Below are 4,173 nucleotides of genomic sequence, written 5' to 3'. Positions count from 1 at the left end.
TTTTTTTTTTTTTGAGATAGGGTTTCTCTGTAGCTTTGGAGCCTGTACTGGAACTAGATCTTGTAGACCAGGCTGGCCTTGAACTCACAGAGATCCACCTGTCTCTGCCACCCGAGTGCTGGTATTAAAGTTGTGTGCCACCACCGCCCGGCCTAACAAGCTATTAATATTCTGTACTTACCTTCACCTTTCACTTGACACAAGGTCTTAGTCTAGGAAATTAACTGTTTGCACCTTTACCCCTGAAATATACAGGAAAAAGGCTTGGGTCGCTACACCAGCTCCAGAGAAGGAATTCCCGAGTGTCACCTGGGTGACAACAGATACAGCACTGGGATCTTGGCCTCCATCCTAATCCTCCTCGTATCTGCCAGGGATCTTCACAGTCAGGCCCCTTCTGAGACATGGTGCCTACCTTGTCAGACTTTTGTGCATCCTGTTAGCCCTAAAAAATTCATGTTTGGGGATGGAGAAATGGCTCAATGGTTAAGAGCAGTGGCTGCTCTTCCAAAGGTCCTGAATTCAATTCCCAGAACCACATGGGGGCTCACAACCATCTGTAATAGGATCTGGTGCCATCTTCTGGTGTGCCCAAAGACAGGTCACTCATATCCATAAAATAAATAAAAAAAAATTTAAATGCATGTTTGTTAACTATGTCTGTGGGAGTATAAACTGGAAACCTTGTGGGATGGGTAGAACAACGTGGAGGAACAGCAAGGAGGAACATCAAAAGGGAAACATCAAGAAAAGATTGGAAGGGGCTGGAGAGATGGCTCAGAGGTTAAGAGCATTGCCTGCTCTTCCAAAGGTCCTGAGTTCAATTCCCAGCAACCACATGGTGGCTCACAACCATCTGTAATGAGGTCTGGTGCCCTCTTCTGGCCTGCAGGCAGACACACAAACAGAACATTGTATACATAAATAAATAAATATTAAAAAAAGAAAAGATTGGAGAGAGCATAGGAAGAATAAATGAGACATGATAAAAAGACTTATGTGAGCTAATTTATTTTCTTTACCCTCAGATCTCTTAGCCAGCTTTTGCTTGCTGTAGACGTCCTGCTCTGAACCCTGGGAGGGTGCTGAACCTGGTACTCAGTAACTCCCATTGGTATCTTCCCAGGGAAGATGCCCAACCGTGTTTCTCTTTCCCAACTGGAAACCTAAAGCCTTGGTTGAAAAGCAGTCTTCCATCTTTTTCCAGCCCCACTTGGTGGTGTGTTCTACAGAGCTAAAAATCCTGATCCCCTTCAAAAAAAATTTACCAGTTATGTCCATGGGAAAGAGTAAGAATAAGCCTTCTGGAATGCTAGTGAAGTTTTTTACTTTGGTGGTGGTGGTGAATCAAGTGTGCACATGCGTGTACAATTCACTGAGTACCGTATTTCAATGGTAAAGCAATGCTTGCTTAGTAAACAGGACTTCAGTTTAATTCCCAGCATCCAAAAGGAAGCAATCACAAACACAACTTAGGATATTATTATGTCTAGATTTTATTTTTTAAGATTACTTTGTTTTGCTGGATGGTGGTGCTTCTCAGCACTTGGGAAGCAGAGGCAGGCAGATTTCTGAGTTCAAGGCCAGCCTGGTCTACAGAGCGAGTTCCAGGACAGCCAGGGCTACACAGAGAAATACTGTCTTGAAAAGAAAAAGATTCGTTTCTTTTACATACGTATTCGTTTTTTGTTTTTTTCTTTTGTGACTGTGTGTCTGTGCCACATTCATGTGGACGTCAGAACTGGGATGTATGGATGGTCGTGAGCTGCTGCCATGTGGGTGCTGGAACCGTGACTGGGTCCTCGGAAAGAACAGCCACTGCTCTCAACTCCTGAGCCATCTCAGCAACCCCACACCTGAATTGTAAAAAGTTAAAATTAGCCATATGTGACTCATACCCCCATAATCCAAGTACTTGAAAGTGGGGCTAAGAGGAGCAGGAATCGAAGGCCGCCAGCTTTTGGCTGCACAGCCAGGTTTGTCCTAGGATGGGCTACAAGACAGACACCATTTCAAACCCAACCAAACAATAACGAAAAAAAAAGTTAAAATTAGGTCAACATTTAGGAGTCAGAGGCAGGCCAATCAATGTCTAGGGAGTTCTAGGCCAGCCAAAGTTACATAGCCCCTATTGGGGGGGTGGGGGGAAGAGTTAAAGTTCCCTGTAGCATTGTGGGGTATTTGAACTGTTATCAATAGGCATTTGAGGAGGTCACAACTCAATGGCAATCTCCATGATAATACAGCTAACGATCACTCAAAACTGATCCTTGAAGCACATCCAGAAGAGGAGGTACCCACTAGTAGTCTCAAGAGGCTGAGGCAGGAGGATGAATGGCTACCATTTCAGAATCTTAGGGAGACTCAGGGAAGAAACAGCCCCCACGTTCTACGAAGTGGGAACAGTAGTTCAGAAAGGGTGTCAATGCCTCTTACTCTTAGGGTCTCGGAATGACTCGTCCAGGTAGCACAAAGGTCTCCAGTGGAGAACACTCTCCGTGGAGAATCCAAGGCGATGATGTCATCAAAGGGTTAATTCTAGCCAGGGACGCGGGGGCGGGGCGGGGCACGCTGCTGTTCAGGTGGTGTCGGAAAGATTAAGTGCGGTGAAGAGGCTCGCGTCGGGGCAGATCGAGTCCTGGGAGGGGACAAGAGGTTACCCATCCAGAGTGGGCTCCACAAATCATGCGCGCCTGTCCTCGGCTGGCATCACCACAGATTCTTTGCCTCGGTCTCTTGCCGCGGGTGAGGTTCCCACGGGGGGCGTGGCTGGCGAGCGTGGGCTGGGCGGGGACGAGAGGGTTAACCACCCACCGAGTCCCGGGGCGGAGCGCGGGCGGGCGTTCGGCGTGCCTGCTGGAGCCGGAAGCGGTGGCAGGTCTGGGGCGCGTCTACCCTACCCTACCCGTGTCGGTCTGTGCTTCGGCCGAGGTCCCCGCGGGCTGGGGAGCCCAGCGAGGTGACGCTTAGGGACGGCAAGGGGGACGGCCCTTGGTGAGGTCTGAGGGGCACAGTTGTGAGAATCTTGGAGGGGAGCGCGGGGCAGATGGGGTGAAAGCAGAGTGATGGATCCAGGAGGGTTGGGGGACCAAGAGTAAGCAGGCTGGTTGGCACACACGGGTGAACGGATGACGGGAGCGGAGGGAAAGATGCTGCGTCTCACTGTCTGTTCTCTTTCCACACCGCTCCAGGGGACGATCCGGAGTTCAACTTTCAGAAGAGAGACGCCCCAGCAGGTCTGTTTCGAGGATCCCTTCAGCTGCTCACCTCATGGGCCAGACGGCCCTTGCAAGGGGCAGCAGCAGCACCCCCACCTCCCATGCTCTGTACTCTGACTTCTCCCCTCCCGAGGGCTTGGAGGAGCTCCTGTCTGCACCCCCTCCTGACCTAGGGGCCCAACGGTGCCACGGCTGGAATCCCAAGGATTGTTCCGAGAACATCGACGTCAAGGAAGGGGGGTTGTGCTTCGAGCGGCGCCCTGTGGCCCAAAGCACCGATGGGGTCCGGGGAAAGAAGGGTTACTCGAGGGGCCTGCATGCCTGGGAGATCAGCTGGCCCCTGGAGCAGAGGGGCACACACGCCGTGGTGGGCGTGGCCACTGCCCTCGCCCCGCTGCAGGTTGACCACTATGCGGCGCTTTTGGGCAGCAACGGCGAGTCGTGGGGCTGGGATATTGGGCGGGGCAAATTGTATCACCAGAGTAAGGGCCTGGAGGCACCCCAGTACCCAGCCGGACCTCAGGGTGAGCAGCTGGTGGTGCCAGAGAGACTGTTGGTGGTTCTCGACATGGAGGAGGGGACTCTGGGCTACTCTATTGGGGGCACGTACCTGGGACCAGCCTTCCGTGGACTGAAGGGCAGGACCCTCTATCCCTCTGTAAGCGCTGTTTGGGGCCAGTGCCAGGTCCGCATCCGCTACATGGGCGAGAGAAGAGGTGAGACCTGGCCTAGGTGTGGGGAGAGAATTGCCACTCCTGGCAATGGTTTGGGATGGAACCTCACGCTTGGGCTACAGGAAGGGGGCTTTAAGTCACTTTGGCTTATCACTTGGATAACTAGCTTCACTCCCAGGCCTTACTGGCTGTGTGGTGTGGAAATTCAGAGCCTTAGCTCTCAGGTGCAGGCAGAACTGAAGGAATAAGGAGCCTGAGCGGGGGGGGGGGGGGGGGGGGGG

At 52.1% G+C, this 4,173-nt stretch overlaps 1 protein-coding gene across 5 annotated transcripts in view; it reads left to right on the top strand.

The window, feature by feature from the left end:
* The first annotated feature begins 2,608 nt into the window (after positions 1-2,608).
* Positions 2,609-4,173, top strand: part of Spsb2 (splA/ryanodine receptor domain and SOCS box containing 2) — a 2,097-nt gene continuing 532 nt past the window's right edge. Inside the window, exons 1-2 of one of the 5 annotated variants that reach the window (XM_050164106.1) lie at positions 2,609-2,745; positions 3,192-3,934. In XM_050164106.1, coding sequence (XP_050020063.1) covers positions 3,271-3,934 — 664 coding nt within the window. In that variant the 5' untranslated portion in view covers positions 2,609-2,745; positions 3,192-3,270. Of the gene's footprint in view, positions 2,746-2,843; positions 3,000-3,191; positions 3,935-4,173 lie in introns of those variants that run through there. The other 4 variants (XM_050164107.1, XM_050164110.1, XM_050164108.1 and 1 more) reach the window with 4 other exon arrangements.

Source organism: Alexandromys fortis, unplaced genomic scaffold (genome assembly GCF_014885135.2).
Source record: "Alexandromys fortis isolate MF-2015 unplaced genomic scaffold, M_Fortis_MF-2015_v1.1 scaffold_150, whole genome shotgun sequence".
Taxonomy (NCBI): Eukaryota; Metazoa; Chordata; class Mammalia; order Rodentia; family Cricetidae; genus Alexandromys; species Alexandromys fortis.
The sequence above is the reverse complement of the archived record's forward strand: the minus strand, read 5'-3'. Positions and strand labels throughout refer to the sequence as shown.